This window comes from Cololabis saira, chromosome 13 (genome assembly GCF_033807715.1).
Source record: "Cololabis saira isolate AMF1-May2022 chromosome 13, fColSai1.1, whole genome shotgun sequence".
Taxonomy (NCBI): Eukaryota; Metazoa; Chordata; class Actinopteri; order Beloniformes; family Belonidae; genus Cololabis; species Cololabis saira.
In genome coordinates this window covers 34,197,596-34,221,915 of record NC_084599.1, presented here as the reverse complement: position 1 = coordinate 34,221,915, position 24,320 = coordinate 34,197,596, and the positions used below count along the sequence as shown (strand labels likewise).

The 24,320-nt window shown below is 39.1% G+C and overlaps 1 protein-coding gene across 9 annotated transcripts in view; it reads right to left on the bottom strand.

Annotated features, from left to right (window-relative positions):
• Positions 1-9,509: 9,509 nt before the first annotated feature.
• dnajc6 (DnaJ (Hsp40) homolog, subfamily C, member 6) overlaps positions 9,510-24,320 on the bottom strand; it is a 57,277-nt gene continuing 42,466 nt past the window's right edge. For 4 of the 9 annotated variants that reach the window (XM_061738732.1, XM_061738725.1, XM_061738727.1 and 1 more), the window contains 9 exons: positions 23,454-23,825; positions 21,496-21,639; positions 20,081-20,182; positions 19,107-19,250; positions 17,951-18,286; positions 17,745-17,786; positions 16,127-16,275; positions 14,862-15,038; positions 9,510-10,193 (listed from right to left, as the gene is read on the bottom strand). In XM_061738732.1, the coding sequence (XP_061594716.1) occupies positions 10,092-10,193; positions 14,862-15,038; positions 16,127-16,275; positions 17,745-17,786; positions 17,951-18,286; positions 19,107-19,250; positions 20,081-20,182; positions 21,496-21,639; positions 23,454-23,825 (1,568 nt within the window). In that variant the 3' untranslated portion in view covers positions 9,510-10,091. The remainder of the gene's footprint in view (positions 10,194-14,861; positions 15,039-16,126; positions 16,276-17,744; positions 17,787-17,950; positions 18,287-19,106; positions 19,251-20,080; positions 20,183-21,495; positions 21,640-23,453; positions 23,826-24,320) is intronic. The other 5 variants (XM_061738726.1, XM_061738728.1, XM_061738731.1 and 2 more) reach the window with 3 other exon arrangements.

The following is a 24,320-nucleotide window of genomic DNA, read 5'->3' as shown; positions in this document are numbered from 1 at the left end:
ACCAACACGGAAATGGTATAATTCCGTGTGATCAGGTTGTTTTCGCAGGTTGCAAAAAGCCAGCAAAGAATGAAAAGAAGAAGAAACACGTAGACAATGGATGCTACTTGCTTTTTTTTTTTTTTTTTCAAACACACTCTGGTTGTAGTGATTAAGATTAAATGAAACCCCACGCCCAACCTCTGTATTGGTGTAATCTGACAGCAAGACCTGGATCTTATTTTTCATGTACTCTCTAACTGCATCAAATTTACTCGTAGCAAAATGTTTCTATCAAAATACATAAATGATTTGTTGTGACATGATTTAAGTTCACGTGAGAGGGCAGAGAACCCCCCACCAGGGAGCACCACTGGGCCGAAAAACGGCCCTTTCCTACTACAGGGCCGTTTTTTGGTCCGGTAAATGTTCCTGAAGGCCACCTTACAGGCCTGTTCCTGGAAATGGAGACATGCAACTGGCCCCACCCGGAAAAACCTACCTGGAATTCCCGCTAGTGGAAACGCGCCTAGTGTCATGGTATTTTAAAGCAGCACCCTCACTTACTACAAAGAAGCCTGACCAGGCCGAGGAAATGCAACCCCGCTTTGTCAGTCAGATGAGAAAAAAATGAATGAGATGATCCAAGTAAAAAATAAAATAAAATAATGTTTGTATGATTGTTGTGAAGGAATCACTTCTTATTGCACCAGAACAGCAATTTTCCCAGATTGTAGCCCACCTTTCTCCTGATGACCGCTGCTTTTGGCTCCAACAAGACGCCGTGACCCTGAAAACGATGGAACAGGTAAAGTTGGATCCATGACCGGATTGGGTCACTGCAGAAGTAAAACCTGCAAAATGTAAAGCTGCATTCACACTTGACATGAGTCCCACTCTGCTGATATCTTTATTTTATTTTACTTATTGTTTTTTGTTCAAGGGTCATGACAGTTGACGGTAAAGATGTTTTATTTCACGGAAATCCTTCCCAAACCCCCCCTGTTTGTTCATTTGTTCCATATAGTTAGATAACAATAATCCTCATCCTAAATAAAGATTAACATACGTTATGCCATCCAGAAAGCCACCACCTGTTGCTGCACCTGCTGCAGACGCCGACTGACCCTAAAGAACAGGGGAGCACACTCCAGGAGCAACTAGCAACAAACCCCAGCAACAGTCTACTATTTAAAAGGTGCCTTTAAAACCATGTTAAAGTTGATATTATAATCTTGTTTTTGATCACAGGAGGAGTTGCTTTTAAACAGATCCAAACAGGGAATTACTATTTTTAAATTTCCAGTAAGGTGCACAGAGTCTGTTGCCCAAGCCGGCCTAAGTGCCGAGTGAAACAAGATCCAGCTGTTTGTTAACAAGGGGTTGAAATTAAAAATGTGCAAACAAAAAAATGTGCTTGTTGTGTGCAGCTCAGGGAGCATTTTGCTTCTGTGGTTATTCACAGATAAATCTGATGTTTCCTGCTCTCTTCTGTGGAACTTATTTTGACCTCTGGGCATTTCCTGCAGTAAAATATCTGATTTCATCACATCTTTACACTTATGCTCCAAAATCTCTTTTGGAATCTAAACAAATGCCTGGTTAATGCTGGAACTAAATGCACGCACACCCACACGTGCCAATATTGCAATATCCCACATGTGTCTTGCATCACACAAACCATGTCCTGCAGCATTCCCTTTTAAATCAAGCTGGTGCATGCAGTAAAGAGATACACATCTTCATGGCTAGGAACATAAAGGAACTGTAAAAACACGGCTTAAAGTGCAGCCGGAAGCAACAATTAGGACATCACTTTGGCACAATCGGAATGACAACTTTGTCCAATCAAGTTCTATTGAGCTTCAGTCGCTGATAGGCAGATCAAGCTCTGCTCATTTTGCTGTGGCGTTACCAAAACATGGGTTCAATTTGTTTTCAACAGCCCTTTACACATTAGTACCTTCAAGGGGGATCTTTAGTTCTAAAATTCAGTTTCATTTTGTGTGTGAAGCGGCCTCAGGGAGAGACATGAGGGCATCTTCATTGTTGCTTTGTTCTGCCTTGGGCGGTAGCAACGGAGACGGAAAAAAAGGGGGAGGTGAGCTGGCTTGGCAGAGTGTGTTACTCTTGCAAAGACTTTTGCCACGCAGGTAATTCCACGCAGTAAGCATGGTGTGTCAATCAAACCGTGATGCAAACAGTGATGCACTTGGTTTCTGTGAATTTCTTGTTAAATAGGTTACCAAGTCAGACATTTGGATGTAGTAGACAGAAAATTAACGCTGTAACGTCACTCAAACATTTTTGTTTTTCATCAGATGGCCCCGTAATACTGTTGTATAATGACCTTAACTTTTTATTACTGATGGTTCACTATAAATAAGACAAATGCCATAAAAGATTTTGTTACCAAAAAGATTAAAAAGGTTTTGTGGTGCAATGACTTTACTTGTTTTTTTGTGTTTTTTTTTTCTGGTAGCTTTGTCATAATTTTCAATTTACAGCAACAAATGAACAATTTCCACAATCCCACAAGGACTTTTAAGAGTCTGTGGAAAGTTTATTTGGTTTGTTTTTTCGATTCTAACAAGCAGAAAAGCAATTTTTTTGAAAATTCAGTGTTACATTCTGTCTAAAAGGGCCAAAAGAACATTCATATATATGCAGACAAAAAATAAAAATAAAAAAAAATAATAATAAAAGGGCTAAAAGGCGGACAGAGACAAGCCCGGTAACAAGTAATAACAAACTACAAAAACATAAACATTGTTAAACTTCAGTGACAGATAATTGTGCACAAATGCAACTGTTGAATAACAGAGTTGAGTTTAGGGTTTGGGCTGTTTTCATATTGTGAAATGAGGGCTTCATTTTGGTTAATCCAATTTGCATTCATCATCCAATTATCAAAGGTATTACTTATTTATTTATTTACATAAAACAATCCTAAAGGTTCTTGCCATATAGCAGAAATTGGCAGATAAGTGTCCGTATAAAACAACTTTGCTGCGTCCCAGCTATGCCAAAGAACCACAGTTATTGAAAGAAAATTGGATTTAAATCTCTTTAAACAGTAACAACTTCAACACTTCACTATAGCTGTATATTGATTGATCAGGTTGTATTTGAGGTCACTGAACAAAGGACTGAAAGCCAAGCTGCTCTATTGGGATTACTTTTTGGATGGAAAATCTTTTTTCTTCTCGTAAAGCGTGGGTGAGGATTTACAGCCTAAAGGTCAAAAACTGACAACAGCAGGATTTCAGCAAATTTTTCGGGCTGTAATCACTGGCCTTATCGGAACAGCCAAACATAATCAAATTAATCTGTTTTCATAGACCCAATGTCCTCTTTTTTTCTGTAAAACCTTATGAAAGAAAACAGTCTTGGCCACAAAAGTATAATGTACCAGATTTAACAGTTTAAAAATATGTATTAATATTATTTCCTGCTCATATTCTCGTGGAATTTTATCTTAACTCAGCTAATAAAATGTTTTGAAAATGTTTTACTTCCCTTATCAGTGACTTTCTTGTCAGAGTTCAGCCTCAGCTGGAGTTTGTGTTCTTTGGCAGCTTGCTATCTTTATCAGCTGATCATCTAAATACCCAGATTCTTCTCAATGGGCCAAAACACTTTCTAAGTGAACGCAAAATTAATCATAATTGCTTGAATGACCACGCGGGGCAAAGGCCACGTGAAAGCTGGCTTCCTTTGTTCTTAATGACTTCCCAGAATTAGGAGGAAGCATCTCTGGGGACTTTTCCCTGGAACACGTTCCTCGTGTTTACAACAACGGAAAAGTCTGATTTTAATATTCAAAGACTTGATCAGAGAAGCACGCGTAGTTTCTACACATTCCCAGTCAACAGGAGGATCCAACAAAAGATCACAGACCACAGAAGCACTTTTAATTAGTTTAAAAGATTTTATGGTTCATTCATTGGTTCAGAAAAAGATATTCCAATTTCATAAGCTTTTTAGAATAAAGTCAGTCTGTCAACAAGAAAAGGAAGTCTGAATCCTGTCTGGGTGACATCTTCATCTCTGCTTCCGTCCTAGTTAGTGCACTCATTAGCAAGTAAACCCGAAAGTGAGGTGCTCTTCTGTCACTTTTTAGATGAGATTTTCCCCTTAACACAATCTGTCCGATTTTTCTACACTAAAACTACAAGCTGTTGTGGTAATATGTTAACGTCCATTTAGATTACATAAAAGGACACTCGGTTCATTGGTTTGGGTGTCAACTTGTTGTGTTTAATGCTGTGAGATATCGGGAGATATAAAATATTGCCAACAATGAACATTCATCCCACTGAAGCCTCTTGAGGAAGTGAGTCAGCAGCAGGAAGGACAAACTGAAGATTTCATCAGTAGCCTAACTGTCGTTCACAGAGAAATAACTGATCAGAAGATTATTTCCTTTTTTTTTTTTCAATCTTAGATTTAAAATTTTTATTTTTTACACTTGAGTTATGGACAATCATTTTTATGTGCATCTGGACTCAAAGGGACCATGGGGGTTGTCGGAGGGGTGGGTGGGTAGTGGGCGGGGGAGGGATAGCTGGGTGAGGGATCTTGTATACTTGTAAGTATTTGAATGTTACAGCCATGCTATGCTGTATTCTTTATTTTCTATAATCTTTAATGCTGTGACCATATGTATATTGTTTAATGTATAACCAATAAAAAATTCTAAAAGAGAAGATTATTTCCACTTAAGCCACTGTAAGGGGCGCAGCTGGTAGTGCAGCCGTCTCACAGCAAGAAGGTCTTGGGTTCGATTCCCGCCTCTGGGCGCTGAAGTGCGTGTTAGTTCCCCCATGACTTCAGTGCCCACACCCTGGTTGAAAGGATCTTTCTGTGTGGAGTTTGCATGTTCTCCCCGTGTTCCCTCACAAAAACATGCAACAGTCCTGGGCTATACATGCCCCCTCTGGCCAACCGGGGCACCAGATGGGGTGGGGAGGATCTGGCCGGAATAACGTGATCCTTCCACGCGCTACGTCCGGCCGGAGAATCCTCACCCTGTCTGGTGAAAAGATGCGGCCTGCTCACTCCTCAGGTTAAGGAGGAGACCTGAGCTCAGTGCAGGGCCCTCCCAGGGTTGGTAGAGGGGAGCAATGCCCAGGACTGTCACTTAGGTAGGAGCACGGGGTGGTAAAAATGGGAAAAAATCGGGGATAAAAAACAAAAAACAAAACACAAAACAAATCGCCAGAAAATCTAACTTTCTCATGTTTGCTGTGTGTTTGTTGAGAAAATTACATTAAAGACATTCACACACGTCATATGATTCATATTCAAAATAAACACTACTACTACTACTACTACTATACTCACATAAGCTTGTTATAATTTAAAGCTTTGAGTTCATTACACTAAAACCTATAAGGTGATTCTGTCCAATTCAAATAACAGCACATATACTGTATAACCTGAAATGATACAGCTGCTCTTCTGGACCCCTGGATCGATGCCCGTCCCATCAGTGTCCCTGAACGGACATTGAACCCCATTATCTCCATTAACCCAACTTACCCCAATGAAGCCAGTGTGCTCAGAGTTCAAGTCAGACTAGATATTGTGTGGGTTGATTCAGGAAGGCCATGTGACCTATATGCAAATGAATAGGCCTTGATCCCCTGTGGCCACAAGTCAAAACATTTACCACGACTTTGCATTTGCATTATCTATATTGTGTCAAATTTTGGGTGGTTGTACAATAATATATTAAACACCACTGAACACAGTGCGTCTTGGATTTTTCAAAATAAAATGGGGCACCGTGTTTTTTGTTGTTTAGCTTTAGAGCAGTGGTTCCCAACCTTTTTTCCTTGGGGCCCCCCCTACTTGTGTCTAAGACCAGCCAGGCCCCCCGACACGTACGTACTAGCACCAAAATAGTCTTTTAATTGAAAAAATTTACATTAATTATGTTTTTTTGATACATTTCTCTTTGTTTTACTCTGTATACATATGACTTTGTTTTTCTCCAATGTCACCAATGTATGAAATACGCACAAAAGTACATAAAAGGACGTAAAAATATTTCTGAAAAATGTCTCTTTTAATATGAGACCAACATTTTTTAACATTTTTCCTTTAACAACCTGTCGGAGTAGATTAAATGTTGAGTAATGATATAATAATAAGGAATTAAATCATTTCCCGTGTTTGTCACCAGTGTATAAAAAACACATTCATAAATTATTCCTAACAATGTCTTAGCAGACAAAGTTTCGCGCCCCCCACCCCCCCCCCCCCCAGAGATCTCTGGCGCCCCCCCAGGGGGGGCCGGACCCCAGGCTGGGAGACACTGCTTTAGAGGACTCACAAAGCATTGTCATGCACAAAGAGGTGTAATAATCCAATTAACCAGGTTTTCTTTTCTAAGAACGACTTTGCTGTACACTAGGTAATAAACTGGCAATGAACTATTTCTCTTCAATACCAATACGAGCAAAATAAAAATGATCCTGATCTATTACAGTATCAGCAGCAATCCTTATTGTACCTTTTTTTGCAGAAGTCCTTTTAACCTAATTTAGCTCATTATTGCTGGCAATACCCTGAATTTTGCATTTAAAGAGGCCGCAGACCGCTGCGTGGTTTGCTAACTGCTGCCCTCTAGTGTCCAAAACACGCACGTCAACCCTGAGAAACGCAGCTCACCTGTTTTGTTCCGTTCACCGTTTATTGGTGTGTATGTGCACTGCACTTTTTCACTATGTACATCTTGCAGCTGCAAACAGAACTGAAAGGAAACACTTGAGCAGAATTTTTACACAATTTAGTATAATACTTGAACAGCAGACAGGCAAACACGACATACAGTACTCAGAGTAGAACTGGGCACACACAGTACTCAGTAGTCATACGTACCACAGCTTCAAACAACACACATCCACCAACTACAATACAGAGGTTAGCGTCTTGACGAGCTGTAATATTGCAGATTCAGTCGGCGAGGGCGTTCACGGGAGTTATTTATTTCACACATGTAGCTCCTCGGTGTGAGCAGAGTTCTCATGTCTCATAAGTCACTGGTTTCTTGTGGTGTTTTCAGCCTGAGCCTGAGACTCGGTGTCTTGACGGGGAACCAGACACACATTTCACCTCTGTTTTGTCATCTATTCTGGAGAGAACATCACTTTTTTCTAACAGTCACCAGAATATCCTGAATGCAGACGAAGAAGCTGGAAATCCCAGGACAGAGAGGACTCCGGTCTCAGGGCGGGGGAATATGACGAATGTCTCATCCTTCATCCAACAGTACTTTTTAAACAGTTCATGAACATGTAAACACAGTTATTATCAATTTCTGTGCAGTAAATGATTATTCGAAGTTGCCGAACAACTGAAAAAAATGGGAAGAAGATTTCAGAGGACATATTTGGACAATGACAGAGTTGACATGAATTTTGGTTTGTGCAAAACCATAATGGATCTTAAATGTTCAGGTGCTCAAAAGTATTTGGGCAATTGATTGAAAGGAAGATAACTGGCCAGGTCCGGTCCATTCACTCACTGCTTCAAGATAAATGAAGCAGATAGAAGATCTAGAGTTGATATCAAGCGTTGAGAGCTGTTTGGGGTTACCAACTACATCTTAAAGCAAGTGAAAGAGGCTATTTTAGGCTGAAAAAGCAACATAACTATAAAAGATAGAGCAAAAACTGTAGATTCTTAAAAAGAAATAAACAAGTGATGATCTCAACAACAGCCTGGAAGACTATGGATGATAATTGATGATTAATAACGTGGATAATGACCCTAAACATACAGTCAAAGCAACTCGAGAAGTTTTAAAGGCAAAGAAATTGATGATTCGTCAAGTCTGTCATCTGATATCAGTCCAACACAGCGTGATTTTCATTTACCGAAGACATAATTGAAGGCAGAAAGGCGACACAAACAAGCAGCAGCTGAAAGTAGCTGCAGAGAACAGCTGGCAAAACATCTGCAGGAGGGAAACTGAAAACACAGTGACTTCAGCCTGTCGGTAATCAACAAACGCCTTGTCTTAGTGAAACCTCTGAAGTTCAAGCTGAGCGTCTAACGCAGGGGTCGGCAACCCAAAATGTTGAAAGAGCCATATTGGACCAAAAACACAAAAAACAAATATGTCTGGAGCCGCAAAAAAATTAAAAGTCTTGTATAAGCCTTAGAATGAAGACAAATGGCGAAATGTTGAGAAAAAAAGTCGAAATGTTGAGAAAAAAAATCTAAATTTCGAGAAAAGAGTCGAAATTACGAGAAAAAAGTTGAAATGTTGAGAAAAAAGTAAAAATTTAGAGAAAAAGTCGAAATGTCGAGGAAATAGTCAAAATTTTTTGAAAAAAGTCGAAATGTCAAGATTAAAAAGGAAAGGAAAAAGGAAGAAAAAAAGAAGAAAAAAATTAAAAAAGAAAAAAAAGAAAAAAAAGAGAAAAACAGAAGAAAATAAGAAAAAAAAAGGTCAAACATTTTTTGAAAAAGCTCCAGGAGCCACTAGGGCGGCGCTAAAGAGCCACATGCGGCTCTAGAGCTGCGGGTTGCCGACCCCTGGTCTAACGGATCGAGGCGGTGCATAACTGTCATCGTCCAAATACTTCTGGACCTAAATGTTATTTTATTCTGAGTCACCGTCTTTGTTTCTTGCACACATTTGCCATTCAGTCATGCACCACTTGCTAAGATTGTAAAATACCCTCTTTTTTTTTTTTTTTTTACACAAGGATACAGTGAGTTAATTTCCTAAAAAAAAACATGGACCCGCACAGAAAGCGTCATACTGAGGAACAATCATGGCGGGTGTTTATGGAAGCATGATTAGAGAGGGATAAGTTCACTCTGCTGTGAGCAGCACCTGCACCAACACGTCGTGCCCGTTAACCAAAGCAACATCTGCTGATCATAAATAAAAGTGTCAGTGCTGTAAATGTCTTACAAACGTAAACGCAGTTAATCAAGTTTAAATAATGATGGAGTTGATAAGACAGCAGATATGTGTGGGGATCACAGTAACGTCAGTGACATCTGAAGAAGCATGAGCAGACGTTTGAAAGGTTTTGCTTATTTCATTTAAACAAAATGTTTCTATCCTTTGGGGTATAAGGAGACAGTGTGTCACGAATCAAATGTCATCAGCAGATAAAATATGCAGATCTTACTGAAAATTAATCTGATCAAAATGAGTCAACAAGAGAAGAATCTTACAAAATAAAGAGAAAGACTTTCCTTCGTAGCTGCAACGTTTGTGCTTTCAGAGAGCTCCCTTTGCTAAGTGAGGCGGCTGCACGAGCGAGTGTCCGCCAGGTTCACGAGGAGACCTGTGCTCGTCCTAAACTCTACCACCTCTGTTTCCTGGAAGATGCACAAACACGCCTCATACAGTACATCAGACGCACGGCCGATTAGTGTCACACAGGAAATCATCTAGTTTCATCTGGTATTTGAAGTCACATTGTTTGTTATTCTCAGATTAATGGAAACGAAAACCAACCTGGAATCACGGTTTGTGTGAAAATGAGAAACTGCACTTTTTTTGTGTATTTCTTTCCCTTTTGACTCTCACATCTGTATCAGCTAACAGTTTCATTCTGCTGTTGTTTTTTAATATGTATTATTACTACCTGTAGTTTGATATCATTAGGAGCATTACACTGAATGAAAAACTGTGTTTGGTGTTACATAACTGATATGTAAAGAAGCTAAATCTACGTCCCAAATGGTTTGAATGTTGTGAAATTCTCATTGTGCCTTAAACCTCTTGTGTTTTTTTTTCCCCTTATCTCGTCTGTCGATCCCTCTTTGTCCGTTTCCTCGTCTTCTTGGTGCCTCTGGCGTGTTGAATTGGGGCGAAAGAAGGATGGTGTTGCACCACATTCATACTGAGGGTGCGTCTGGAGTCGTTTGTTCAGTTACATCAAGTTACAACGACGATGCTCGGCATTCTGGGAGAGGAGAGAAGCATGAACCAAAAAGGCGGATAGATGCCTTGGTGAGGGCACGGACGTCATCGGCCGACCGGGGAATGGTGACACTTGTAGGGATAGGTGACAAAAATCAGCTGGAGCTGTTCACTTCTGTCTTTTTTGTTGTCGTTTTTTTTGTGTGTGTTGTTTTTAATACAGAGGCTTTTGTCCTTGGCTATCAAATTCTGACCAGGCATCGTTTAGTTCCATAAAAATCATCTTGGCATATTGTTCATATGGTTGTCCTGTTGCCTGCGGATGAAAACAGAGAGCAGAGGAGATTTATTCAAGAATGTAAAACGTTTATTTACATTTGAAAATCAATTTCAGACACCGTGACGGCTTCTTGTCTGAACACGTCTCCGTGCAGGTGACCTTGGTGGAAAGCATCGATGCTTTCCTGAGTCTGTGGTCCGTGCTGGGACACAGAAACGCATGAACACGTGCGCACTAGGAATGGGTGATATTTTACCGTTCACAATATACCGTCAAATAAATTCCCCACGGTAAGAATTTGTCATCTTGTGGTAAAAATGATAAATTCCTGTTGATGATGTTTTTGTGTAAAGCTGATTTATGGTTCTGCGTTAAATCCACGTACAACGTACGTGAAGAAAGAAAGAAAGAAAGAAAGAAAGAAAGAAAGAAAGAAAGAAAGAAAGAAAGAAAGAAAGAAAGAAAGAAAGAAAGATAGATAGATATGAGCCAGAAAGAAAGAAAGAAAGAAAGAAAGAAAGAAAGAAAGAAAGATATGAGAAAGAAAGAAAGAAAGAAAGAAAGAAAGAAAGATATGAGAAAGAAAGAAAGAAAGAAAGAAAGATATGAGAAAGAAAGAAAGAAAGAAAGAAAGAAAGAAAGAAAGAAAGAAAGAAAGAAAGAAAGAAAGAAAGAAAGAAAGAAAGAAAGAAAGAAAGAAAGAAAGAAAGAAAGAAAGAAAGAAAGAAAGAAAGATATGAGCCAGAAAGAAATAAAGAAAGAAAGAAAGAAAGAAAGAAAGAAAGAAATAAATAAAGAAAGAAAGAAAGAAAGAAAAAAAGAAAGAAAGAAAGAAAGAAAGAAAGAAAGATATGAGAAAGAAAGAAAGAAAGAAAGAAAGAAAGAAAGATATGAGAAAGAAAGAAAGAAAGAAAGAAAGATATGAGAAATAAAGAAAGAAATAAATAAATAAAGAAAGAAAGAAATAAAGAAAGAAAGAAAGAAAGAAAGAAAGAAAGAAAGAAAGAAAGAAAGAAAGAAAGAAAGAAAGAAAGAAAGAAAGAAAGAAAGAAAGAAAGAAAGAAAGAAAGAAAGATATGAGAAAGAAAGAAAGAAAGAAAGAAAGATAGAAAGAAAGATATGAGAAAGAAAGAAAGAAAGAAAGATATGAGAAAGAAAGAAAGAAAGAAAGAAAGAAAGAAAGAAAGAAAGAAAGAAAGAAGAAAGAAAGAAAGAAAGAAAGAAAGAAAGAAAGAAAGAAAGAAAGATATGAGCCAGAAAGAAAGAAAGAAAGAAAGAAAGAAAGATATGAGAAAGAAAGAAAGAAAGAAAGATATGAGAAAGAAAGAAAGAAAGAAAGAAAGAAAGAAAGAAAGAAAGAAAGAAAGAAAGAAAGAAAGAAAGATATGAGCCAGAAAGAAATAAAGAAAGAAAGAAAGAAAGAAAGAAAGAAAGAAAGAAAGAAAGAAAGAAAGAAAGAAAGAAAGAAAGAAAGAAAGAAAGAAAAAAGAAAAGAAAGAAAGAAAGAAAGAAAGAAAGAAAGAAAGAAAGAAAGAAAGAAAGAAAGAAAGAAAGAAAGAAAGAAAGAAAGATATGAGCCAGAAAGAAATAAAGAAAGAAATAAAGAAAGAAAGAAAGAAAGAAATAAAGAAAGAAAGAAAGAAAGAAAGAAAGAAAGAAAGAAAGAAAGAAAGAAAGAAAGAAAAGAAAGAAAGAAAGAAAGAAAGAAAGAAAGAAAGAAAGAAAGAAAGAAAGAAAGAAAGAAAGAAAGAAAGAAAGAAAGAAAGGATAAATTCCCGTTGATGAGGTTTTTGTGTAACAAACAAGGCGGATCTGAGTCATTCCAGTTTTGCAGTACAGCTGTAACTCATTTAATTGGTTTTTATTAATTCAATTTAATTGGTGTATTTTTTCTATCGTCATTTTAATCAATATCGGGATAAATGCTGGAAATTATCGTGCTACATTTTTTATTCCATACCGCCCATCCCTAGTGTGCACGTTAATGCAGGACATCAGATCAAACACTTTCACTGAGTCTTCATGATGATTGAAATCTTGCTTTTCTTGCATTGATCCGAGTCTATTGATTCTGTGATTGTGTGTGTTTCCTTGAGATGTGCAACATGTGCCTGAGGGTCCATAAAAGGAGAAGAAGCCCTGGATTTTCATCTTTTTTTTACCTGAAAAGTGAATCTTAGGTATAAGATTGTTATTCTTCATGATTTGCCGATGGCATCAAGGCCGTCGTGACTGAAACCATCAGACAACTGCTTGTTATTCTGCTCCTTCAGCGCGAGTGCCGGCGTGTCTAGGAGACGTCCATCATCTCCTTCTTAGGTCTGACTGTATTAAAAGTTGTTTATAGTCTCCCGTTGATCGCCATTTCAACATAATGCACGCCTGCTTCCTTCTGTTGGCATGCACACTTGTTTTACAAAGAATAAACATGGCGAGAGCCCTTGTCATATTTTTATCTGTGTCTCACTGATTGGTGTGTATTTGTCTAACATAGCGGCGTAAAATAACACATTCACCGTGTGTCATGTATTTTCCAATGCCTACTCACCCTTTCTTTGTCATGTCACTTTTCCACAAAGATGTGCTCAAATAAGCTGTATAATTGCAGTAAAGGCTCTAACTCTAACAAAGAAGAATGCCAGGATGTGTTTCATTTACTTGCTGTTGCCATGGTAAATCATAATATCAGAGCTTCATTGATGATGTTTTTATATATATAGTTGTGATTCATGGGTTAAACTCTGAGTCAACATACTAAGAGCTGACTTAAGCAACTCAAAGCTCTGATTTAAAACTGGAAACTCTGAGTTTGTGTGTTTGATGGCAACCTGGTTAGATATTTTGAAAGGTACGAACTGTAAAAAGGCACGATGGCGTGTTTTAATTGGTCCTGGTGCTGTGATTTGTTGAGATCTTCTCATTTTTGTTTGTTTAGTCTTGATTTTCTAATCTTCAATGTTTTGTTTTTTTAAAAGCTCCTGTTCTGCGTTGAAAGATTGATCTCAGTCCCTTGATTTATATTGTAATCTTTTAAATTTTGCAGCATATTTTCCTTCCACACTGTGGTTTGGTTTAGAACAGGGGTCGGCAACCCAAAATGTTGAAAGAGCCATATTGGACCAAAAACACAAAAACAAATATGTCTGGAGCTGCAAAAAATGAAAAGTCTTGTATCAGCCTTAGAATGAAGGCAACACCTGCTGCATGTTTCTATATTAGTTATAACTGGGAGAAGATTTTTTTTTTCATTAGGCACTTCGAGAAAAAAGGCGAAATGTCGAGAAAAAAGGCGAAATTTCAAGAAAAAAGTCGAAATGTTGAGAAAAAAGTCGAAATGTTGAGAAAAAAGTCAAAATTTCGCAGAAAAAGTCGAAATGTTGAGATTAAAAAGGAAAGGGAAAAAAGGAAGAAAAAAAGAGAAAAAAAGGAAAAAAAAAGAAAAAACAAAAAAGAAGAAAATAAAGAGAAAAAAAAAGAAAAAAAGGAAAAAAAAGGTCAAACATTTTTGAAAAAGCTCCAGGAGCCACTAGGGCGGCGCTAAAGAGCCGCATGCGGCTCTAGAGCCGTGGGTTGCCGACCCCTGGTTTAGAAGAAGCTGCTTCTCTCGGTTGCTCTGTTCCGTTTCAGGTTGTGTTCCTGATTAGTAGCTGCATCATATTGTTCACTAAATCCCTCTGGACCTAAATTCCTACTTAACCGTCTCCAAAGCCTGATCCATGTCTCTCCTCTTTCCCCTGGTTCTGCCTCGGTTTTTAGATCTTTGCTGTACCTGTGAAAGCAGTGCCTTTGTTTCATGTATATTACATCTACAATAACTGTTTATTTCAGTGTCCTTTTGCTTTCGTCCTTCAACCTACACGTAATCCTTCCTAAACATTGCTGACAGATAAGATTCACTAGAAACGGCATGCTTAACAAGTGGACGCAACCATGCAGCTTCACTGGAAAACATTCGCCATGGGAGCAAAAAACCTGGAAACTCAGAAATCTAAACTAATCTACTAATCTAAACTCTGCAGTCACTGATTTACCTGCAGTTGCATTTTAATCTGAAAGTCCTGTAAAAAAGTTTAATGTAGCGATAGTCTGCTAATTCAGTGGTTCCCAACCTTTTTTCCTTGGAGCCCCCCCTACTTGTGTCTAAGACCAGCCGGGTCCCCCGACCCGTACGTACTAGCACCAAAATAGTCTTTAATTGAAAACATGAACATTAATTTAGTTTTTTTGATACATTTCTCTTTGGTTTACTGAGTATACATATGACTTTGTTTTTCTCCAATGTCACCAATGTATAAAATACTCACAAAAGGACATAAAAGGACATAAAAATATTTCTGAAAAATGTCTCTTTTAATATGAGACCAAATTTTTTTTAACATTTTTATTTAACAACCTGTCGGAGTAAATTAAATGTTGAGTAATGATATAATAATAAGGAATGAAATCATTTCCTGTGTTTGTCACCGGTGTATAAAAAAACACAAAAAATATTCAAGACATTCATAAATTATTCCTAACAATGTATGAATGGCTCATTCGCAAATATAATTTTTACAACTGCATAATTTTAAAGCAGACAAAGTTTCGCGCCCCCCCAGAGATCTCTGGCGCCCCCCCAGGGGGGGCCCGGACCCCAGGTTGGGAGACACTGTGCTAATTCACTCTTCCTAAATCCTCAACGTTGGGAATCACGGCCGGTCTCACCTTATCAGGGTGAACGACCAGGACGGCTTTGCGGTAAACCTTCTTGACCTGCTCCGGGGTGACCAGGTCGGCCATGCCCACCGGTTTCCAGCGTGTCTCTCCCTCCCAAAGCACGGTGTGCATGGTGGACAGCAGGGCGCGGATATTACGCTCCTTCCCCTCAATCCAGTCCAGAATCTGGGACACAAAGAGGCAGGCAGGGATGGGCAGCTATTAGACATTAAGGACCAGTCTTGAAACACATACCGTATTAACACTTCTGGCTCTGGTGAGATGCGTAAGAAGTAATTAGACCAGGGGTGTCAAACTCATTTTGCTTGGCGGGCCGGATTTGACCAATTTTTGTCTCGCTCAAAATAACAAAAGCGGTGCGAATTTTTTTTTTTCTAGTTCTTTTTTTTTTTTACTATTGTTATCTAATCCAATATCAGTTTAGTTAATGTTAAAGGAAATATGCACTTTGTTTACACTCTAATTATGTAAAATATATTTCTTCAGGATCTTTTCTTGAAATTTCTCGTTTTTTTTCAAATGATGTAGGCTAAGATATTTTTAATATCATTTTACAAAGATAAACAGAAACAAGTATGTTTTTTTTTATATATTTTGCTTTTTTATAGGAAATTTAATTAAAAGCAAAATCTTTCTTATTACATCTGAGAGTGTTTCTTTGTGATTTAGAGATTTTTCCAGTACAATTAAGTGTATTTATTTTTAAAAATTGGCGCAGATATTTACGCCAGTGTGCCGAAAAAGTCAGCACTTCTTTTTTAACTGTTTTACTTTGTCACTATCCTCGTATTCAAAACTGAAATTCTCCGAATAAATATCTTCTATCATCTTTTTTAGCAGTGATATTTTTCCTGCAAAAATATATAATAGTAGTCAGTTAATAAAAATAAACGACCATCTACAAAGAAATAAAATCGGCAAATGCATTCTAGAAAACATTTTGAAAACTGCTCTCTTTGTGGAATAACGATGGATTTGTAGAAGAAATATATTATCGGATATGCTGCAAATCATGGCAATTATTTATGCCTTCCTTTTTAGTAAATTAACATTTCGTTTTTTTGCGTTGGAAACTTCTCGTGGGCCGCATGAAAATCTCTCTCGGGTCGCATGCGGCCCGCGGGCCGCACATTTGACACCCCTGACTTACAGGAATATAAGCTGTATAAGTTGTAGCTGTCGTAGTGTTCCTCAGAAACATTAGCAGCAACAAATGATGCTTTATTTCATCAAATAATAAAAACAAATCCTGCCTTTATTTTCTCCGGGTCCATTTCTTTGGCCATCTCTTCCTTCCTCATCTCTGCAATGGTTCTGGGACCTTTCTTCTCTTTGGTGCCGGCAAAGCCCTGACCGGACAGCAGATCATCGAAGTTGGCATCTGAGGCTCTGGGTTTTGAACCTGGCACAAACACAACATGCATGGATTTAAACTACTCATGGTCTTTCAATATAATGTATGAAATACAAGTAAATATCTCTATTTATTTATTTTCGGATGTGGTCACAGAAAAGTGTGGTCACTTTAATAAAGCCTATGCAGAAGTAAAATATTCCCATAACTATATAGAGGTATATCTCTACAGTCTTCAATGTTTAGTTGAAAGAAAGGTTTTACTTAAAAACAATTATTTGAAAATGTCATGTTAGTTTACTGCCATCTACTGGAGTAATGTTGTTTTAGCAGAACCAGACGTCAAATCAGCTGGATACCCCCCCCCATATCAATGTTTTTAGCTGAAACTACACCAAAACCAGAAAGCATGGAGAAGGGTCAGTGTTTGTCTTTATACGTCTGCCGTGGGCACGCAGAAACGTATAACCCCTATCACCTCCACCAACTCCCTCTTATTCAGGGGCACAGGGGTACACACACACACACACACACACACACACACACACACACACACACACACACACACACACACACACACACACACACACAAGGGATGGGCGGTATGGACTAAAAAATTTATCACGATGATTTCTGGCATTTATCGATAACGATAAAAATGACGATAAAAGAAATACCAATTCAACTCCACCTTTTTAACTATAAATCTATCACCACATTCAGTCTTTGGAGCCCCCAAAACACTGCTCTAAAAGAATACTAAATGCTACTAAACTACACCAATTAAATTGAATTAATAAAAACCAATTAAATGAGTTACACCTGTACTGCAAAACTGTAATGACTGAGATCCGCCATGTTTGTTACACAAAAACCTCATCAATGGGAATTTATCTATCCTTTCTTTCTTTCTTTCTTTCTTTCTTTCTTTCTTTCTTTCTTTCTTTCTTTCTTTCTTTCTTTCTTTCTTTCTTTCTTTCTTTCTTTCTTTCTTTCTTTCTTTCTTTCTGGCTCATTTCTTTCTTTCTTTCTTTCTTTCTTTCTTTCTTTCTTTCTTTCTTTCTTTCTTTCTTTCTTTCTTTCTTTCTTTCTTTCAGGCTCATTTCCTTCCTTCCTTCCTTCCTTCCTTCCTTCCTTCCTTCCTTCCTTCCTTCCTTCCTTCCTTCCTTCCTTCCTTCCTTCCTTCCTTCCTTCCTTCCTTCCTTCCTTCCTTCCTTCCTTCCTTCGTTCTGCGTCGATTTAACGCAGAACCATAAATCCTTCATCATAAATTTATCGTTTTTACCGCGAATTGACAAATTCTTATCGTGGGGATTTTTTTTGACGGTTTATCGTGAACGGTAAAATATCGCCCATTCCTAACACACACACACTCCTTTGGTTCATTTAGGATAATCAATTAGTCTAACAGCATGTTTTTGGATTGTGGCCAGAAACACCAGACCACCACACACCCCCCTCCATGCTATCCATAGATATAAATGACTTTAATACAATCACTTGTGAAATGATTTCACCTAAAGAAGAGCTGGGATAGTCTCCAACGGGCCCCCGTGATCCTGAATGGGGAGAAACGGAGAAGATAATGGATGAGGGGAGATTCTTCTGCACTCATGAAGACAGAGTTATGATGTTATGTGGCAGTTTTGCTTATTCATCAAGAACAGTGAGTTTTTATTGAGAGCATTTGCAGACTAAAAGCCGACATCAGTCTTCCGCTCACCCATTCCCGCCTGTGCTTTGGCCCCGGCGCTGGGAGAGCCCCCTCTCATCGCTGAAAAGCTGACGTTGTAGTTGGGCCGGTTCTGGGGCGACGTGTGGGGCATGGAGGCGTGGCTGGGGCTGGGCTTTGGCTGCGGGCTGGGACCCTGTCCTTGGGCTTGCCAACCCCCGGGACCTGCAGCGCCCGGCTGCCACGAGGGGAAGCTGGCGCCCGGGTGCGGCTGCCACCCTCCGGCGTGCTGGGGGGACGGCGGCGGCCGCGACGGGGAGCCCATCGGTGGGAAGGAGGGGGTCGTTCCTGTCGGGGTGCTCGGCTTGCTGGAAAAGCCAGAACCTCCTGACGGGAGAATGCAACAGTAAACTACGTTTACATGCAGTCAAAATTAGGTTATTGCCAATATTCGGGTTTTAAAAGGGTTATTGAGTGCATGTAAACGCAATAACTGTGTTTACATGCACTCAATAACCCTTTTAAAACCTGAATATTAGCAATAACCTGGTTTTGCACGGCCATGTAAACACCAATAACCCCTTTGAATAACCCGAATTTGCTCATATTCCGATTTTTAAAAACCTGAATATGACCCCTGGGTTACTCCTTTTAAAACCCGAATATTTGGTCATGTAAACGTCAAACGGGATATCCCCATCAAAAGGAACAGGAATTTGTTTTCTGCGTATGCTCTGTTAGCAAGGAATCCTGGTCTTTTGAGTCCAGGAAGTTCTTATAAACATGGAGAAACGCAAGACCAGGCCACACTTTCAGAGTGAGGAGGAGACAAATTATTTTATAAATGTAATGAAGGATATGAACATTTCTGCATTTGTAGACGGTAGAAAGCACCGGGATAGCGAAAAGTTGCACGAAGCAGCATTTGTTTTGAATTTGGATACAGGAAGAAGGAAATGACGGCAATTGCGTCATCACGTTCTCCGCCCGTCACTGGTTTGATCCAGATATCCCAAATGATTAATTACCATGCATACAGGGATAACCCTGTTTGCTCACGCATGTAAACGGAATATTCCCAAAGTTTCAGTAACCGGAATATGAGCAATAACCCGAATTTTGACTGCATATAAACGTAGTCAATGATTCATGACATATGAGGCAGCAAAGAGGTGACAAAGAGGTGAAGAAATGATCAGCGTCACACCTCCGAGGCTTCCACCGAGGTTGCCGATGTCGGCGAATGGATCCAGACTGCTTGGCTTGGTTTGGTGGGTGGGGGTGCTGTGGACCGAGCCCGTGGGACTGGTAGTGGCCGAGCGACTGCCCACACCAAACCCTGCCCCTGCCCCTGGATTCATCATCACAAAACAATGCAAGAGGGGATATTAGCTCTACATTCATTGCCGCGTGTCGTCATGTTGTCAAGTAAGCAAAGATTGGTACAAAAGTACCTTTTTGTCAGTATTAGACTATGGTGATATAATTTACATGCATGCATCTTCATTTCTTTTGAAAAAACTGGATGTAGTCTATCATGCTGCCTTGCGGTTTGTAACTGGTTCCAGTGCACGTACACATCATTGTAATTTGTATCAAATGGTTGAATGGACTTCACTGAGTCTAAGGAGAAAATCACATATGTTAATATTTATTGCAAAAGCATTACTGGGTAAACTACCTCTGTACATATCCAATTTATTAAAATATTACTCTAAAAATTCTCCTCATGGTCCCAAGCACTCGAACAGAGTTGGTAAATCGGCCTTTTCCTTTTATGCACCGCAAGCTTGGAATGAGCTACACTACATACTCAACTTGAAATATTTACCCTCTCTTAACATGTTCAAACATATGTTAAAATCAGTTTTCACAGAACAATGTCATTGTTTTTATTCAAGTGTCATTATTTGTCATGAATTCTTTTTAGCTTTCTGATCCTTGTATGTTTTATGTGTGTTTGTTTCTTGTTTTGATATGTTTTTATTTTTTTTGTAAAGTTACTTGTCCTTGTATGTATTTTCTTTTATATGAAACTGAATTTATTTTTCTGCTGCCATCTTGACCAGGCAGAAGAGATATTGTATCTCAATGGGACTTTTCTGGATAAATAAAGGATAAATTAAAAAAAATAAATAAAAATGAAAAATGTCGTCATGTCGTCATGTATTGACGCATCACCTGCGTTTGTGGCGGCGGGTCTGTTCCAGTCCCATCCTCCCATGGCATTTTGCTGCTGGATGTTGACGGTTGGGGGGGACGGCGGGACGGGGGAGCTTCGACCTGATCAAGCACATGGAAGAAGACGGTCACAGAGCGACCCCACGGGAAACGAGAAGGACTCCCGTTAACCAGAGGTGTCAAGTAACGAAGTACAAATACTTTGTTACCTTACTTAAGTAAGAATTTTGGTTATCTATACTTCACTGGAGTAATTATTTTTCAGACGACTTTTTACTTTTACTCCTTATATTTTCACGCAATTATCTGTACTTTTTACATTTTACATTTCGGTATGTTGCTCGTTACTCCATTTCATTTCGGCCTTTAAAAAAAACTATCCAGTTAAATTGCTCCATCCGGATTGAGTGAATTTGGTTGTGGTTGTTTCAGATGTTCTTGTCCAGTTTTGTTCTTACATCCGTTCCCTCAGATTCCTGCAACTAAACTTGGATGTACATTCCAATAAAGGTTAGGATAAATGATAACATGCCTCTGAAGTTTGACTTTTTGCACCATTACAATACTTATAGGTAACTAGTCATCATATCTCCTGCTCTCTGAAACACATGTTAATGCTCAATAGTACACATATATGCTTCTTTAATATATTTGCATTATACTAAGATGCATTCATTTTCAATGGCTTTTGTCCTTAATGGCTTTTTTCCCCCTTAAATTACTTTTACTTTTATACTTTAAGTAGTTTTGAAACCAGTACTTTTATACTTTTACTTGAGTAAAAAACTTGAGTTGATACTTCAACTTCTACAGGAGTATTTTTCAACTCTAGTATCTATACTTCTACCTGAGTAATGAATGTGAATACTTTTGACACCTCTGCCGTTAACCCAAACAACCAGATTGTTGCTGTGGGAATATTAGATCTGACCTACAGTATAATTTCCCAAACTAACCCCTCTCAAATGTACTCCCTCGAAGGTTTATCATCTATCAAGTGAGGTTTAGTTTTCAATAGCACTAGTTGTTTTCAAGCCAAGATCAAATTTTTCATTTTAAAATAAGCCTGATGCTTTTGTTGAGTATAAATCTGAAGTGGAAGGACTCGGTTGCCCCGTGTGAAGTTCAACTGTTGGGCGTAGCCTGAGAAAATTCTTGTGTAATGAATGACAATGGATTGTGCTGGGAAATAAATATCCAGCTGCAATCAGCACAAATCATGCAAACTCATTAACTGCGAAGTACGCATGAAAGCAGCAAAATAACAAACAAATGATGCATGAACAAGAGCAGCAAACCATAAGCGGTCTAAAAAAGTATAATCTTAAAGCACCGTACCAGTGTTTGCATTCCTTGCAACGCTGTTGTTACATGTTAAACTATGTGAGAGGATGAGCGGCAGGAGCATGCCTTACCCAGGCCGGTGGGCTGCAGGGTGGGTGATGGAGAGCGAGCAGCATGCAGAAAAGGGTCTGGCTGCCCCAAGTTACCTGGTCCGAGGAAAGAACCCATCATCTCCTGAGACTTCGGCATGGGACCCGCCCCAAAGGGATCGAATGCTGAGGGACACAAGATAAATCCTCCCTGTTATAGACCTGTGTTAAGCTGCTAAAGTACATTTCTTCGGCTTTTGTATGACAGAATAAAGCAGCGTGTTAATGTGTGGCATTTTTTAAATGTCAGTGTTACAACTGTAGATATATGAGCTCTATCGAAACTACTAACACTCTTTTTGTGGCTGAGCAGACTGAATCAATATTAACAATGCAGCTGGGGACAGTAATAGTTGTAAAACTCTGCTAACAGCTGAATAGTTTCTCCAAAAGCTACACAGAGTAAGTGGGTTTTATACAGTACTCGAGTAGAAGAAAATCAGGGGGGATGGTGGATTTTATCATATGGGGACAGATCATTTGTGCTGATTACAAATAATATAATATATTACAAATAATAGCACTGACCAAAACACCTGCAGAAATACTGCAGGAATGACATAGCAGCAGTTAAATGCAGCCTTCTGTAAGCTTTAAATATCCACTGGGCTTACATCAAATACATCAAAACACAACAATAAAAAACACTTTTCTGAACTTATCAATATGACTCTGTCCTTCACAGGATAAGTAAAATGGATCACTGCAAAAATTCAAAATCCTAACAAGAATATTTGTCTTATTTCTAGTCAAAATGTCTCATTTTAGTAAAAAAAATCTAATTACACTTAAAACAAGACTCATCACTGAGAAAAACAACAATTTTCACCTGTTTCAAGTAGATTTTCACTTTAAATAAGTAGAAAAATCTGCCAGCGGAACAAGATTTTTTTGCTTGTACTTATTTCAAGTGAAAATGTACTTGAAACAGGTAAAAGTTGTCCAATAAGTTATTTTTCTGGTGTTATTTTTCTGGTGATGACTCTAAATGTTGAAATAGCAGTAAAACCACATTCATTGATGAAATGTCATAAGGGATGGAAAGGAGGGATGGCAGTTTTACAGGGGGGATGATTTTGACCTTTTTTATTTCGGGGGGGACGCCATCCCCCCTCATCCCCCCTCAACTCGAGTACTGGTTGTATAAGTAGACCATTTTTTACAAATACAAGCTAATAAAGTTACTGTTGGCAAAAACTGCTCCTCTTGAGAGACGTGCCTGAACCTGAAGAGGCACTATTGACATGAATGAACATGGATCATTGTATTTAGGCAGGAATGAGACTAGGGCTGGGCGATATATCGAAATTTTAATATATATCGATATATTTTCAAACGCGATATGGTACGAGAGAGACAATATCGTTTATATCGATTTTAAAAAAATGTTTATGATTTTCATATAGCTTATTTTGTGACAAATTGACTTGAATGTTTTATTTGAGATTTGCACAAATGTTTTGTTATTTGCACAACTATCAACCTCAGTGGAAAAGTCTGCCTGTTACTGTCTACATTGTATTAATTGCACAGTGTATTTTAATTTAATTGTTATGCAGGAAAGGGATATTTGTTTTATTTTATTCAAGAAGCATTTTTATTCTATATATGCAGGCAGTTTATTTTTATTTCATTTGTTTTATACATTTTGATATTGTGCAGACCTCTGTTAATAAAGGAACCTGTGTGACATTTGGCACGAGGCTTTGTATTAAAACTGACTGTTTTTTTAAGGGTTTGCCTCAGGAAAAAATGAAGCTAACAGAGATGCTATGCTATAATGCTTTGGGGGAAACCCCAATTATGGCACAGAAAAAATATCGATATATATCGAGTATCGCCATTCAGCTAGAAAATATCGAGATATGACTTTTGGTCCATAACTGAGACTAGTGGTGTGTTTTAGGGTTGGGACTCAGATGTACTGGAGAACATCTCACCAGGGTTAGCAGGAGAAGGGCATGGTGAGCCGGTGTTGGGGGCTACTTTGTGTGGAGTAGACTGTGTGGACGAGGGTCCGCTGGTTGTCTGCGTGGGACCCCCGAACAAGTCTCCTAAGAGGTCAGTGGTGGCGGCTGCTGAAGCCGGGGGCTGAGCCGGGGGGCGGTTGACGTCCATATCCAGGCCGAGGAGATCCACCTCCTCGGCCGGTGCAGCGGCGGTGCCAGGCCGAGGAGCCGGCGGCTCGGGTTTCTGCGGGGCGGCGCTGATGCTGCTTCTCTGGCTGGACAGCGAGAGCATCTCATCATCTGAGGCCTCGCTCTCCTCGCCGTGGGCTCGACCCTCCGGGCCTCCGTGCGGCCTGCTCGGCTCTTTAAGGGAACAAGACACAAGCTTGAGGGTAAAGTGGCGGGAAAGATGCAATGAAGTGGTCAAAGCAGAGGAACTGTGAGACGCTAAAGCAGACACGGGGCGGTAACTGGATAAAAGGTAAACGGGGAACACGGAGCAAGCTAAGAGGATCAAGGACAAGAGTGAACTATAAAACAACGGGAACCAGCGGAGGTACTCACTGCTACAAGCAACAGCTTTGCCTAATACTTTGTGATTTATGTTCAGATTTAGCTCTGGGTAGGATCTGCTTAGCCAGCTGAAGGAGATGTGATATTTTTATCTTCACAGGACTGCAATACATTTAATTTGAAACAGAGGATAGGGTTTCTGTGTGGTACACCTACGGCAGCAGAAATCAAAAGCAATATTTCACCTTGGTAGAACATCATGAATTAATTCATGGCTGGAAAGTTTTGCCTTTGCTACTTCAGGCACCTCTGGTGTGACTGTGTTTGGCTTAGTTTTCCAAAACG